Source organism: Penaeus monodon, chromosome 23, assembly GCF_015228065.2.
Source record: "Penaeus monodon isolate SGIC_2016 chromosome 23, NSTDA_Pmon_1, whole genome shotgun sequence".
NCBI classification, from domain to species: Eukaryota; Metazoa; Arthropoda; class Malacostraca; order Decapoda; family Penaeidae; genus Penaeus; species Penaeus monodon.
This window is the reverse complement of record NC_051408.1, coordinates 33765002-33765614: the sequence shown is the minus strand read 5'-3', so window position 1 is coordinate 33765614 and position 613 is coordinate 33765002. Positions and strand designations below refer to the sequence as shown.

At 42.1% G+C, this 613-nt stretch overlaps 2 protein-coding genes across 2 annotated transcripts in view; both read right to left on the bottom strand.

The window, feature by feature from the left end:
• Positions 1–613, bottom strand: part of LOC119587939 — a 32317-nt gene that overhangs the window by 15399 nt on the left and 16305 nt on the right.
• LOC119587941 overlaps positions 184–613 on the bottom strand; it is a gene marked incomplete at its 5' end in the record, with an annotated part of 685 nt that continues 255 nt past the window's right edge. Inside the window, 2 exon segments of the mRNA XM_037936653.1 lie at positions 184–200; positions 355–534. Of these exon segments, the coding sequence (XP_037792581.1) occupies positions 361–534 (174 nt within the window).

Here is a 613-nt window from a genome sequence, read left to right as displayed (position 1 = left end):
AAGTTTGGACTTCATTCGAGTCCTCATTTTTCTTCTCTGCCTCTTTTTCGGAACGTGTGCAAGGGATAAACTACTTTTAGGCTGCAAGACTATATCCATGAGGTTATACATGAAGCCAAATAAGAATAACTGGAATATTTCAATAGTCTTCAGTGCGTAACTCTACTGGCCACTCTCTCTTTCTTCTTCACCATTTCATCCTGCGAAGAAAATGCGCTCGAGTTCATTATTTTTGGATAGGACACCATTTCATGTATTTGATATTATCTTCATCTTATCAGAAAAGACATTTTCAAACATAATCAACAATCGGAAAGTAAAAACGGGGAATGCGAAGTGATTTCCCTCCCTCACTTGTGTTCAGAGCAAAAGCCTGATTGAATTCTTGACCATGAGCTCGAGCCAGAACGTGTGTGTCTGAGTGAGAGTAAAAGCCATCGGGGTATTGCTGCTCGGGTCGGTAACGGGTCCTACACCGGTGACCTCGACGCGACCCGTCCTTGGGTCCTGGTCCATGGCCACGGATAATTCAGCCTGGAAAAAAGAGCGGTGTATACGTTTTATTTCTTGTCACTGGTTGTGCTAAAAATAAGAAAGATATTGTTTATAGACT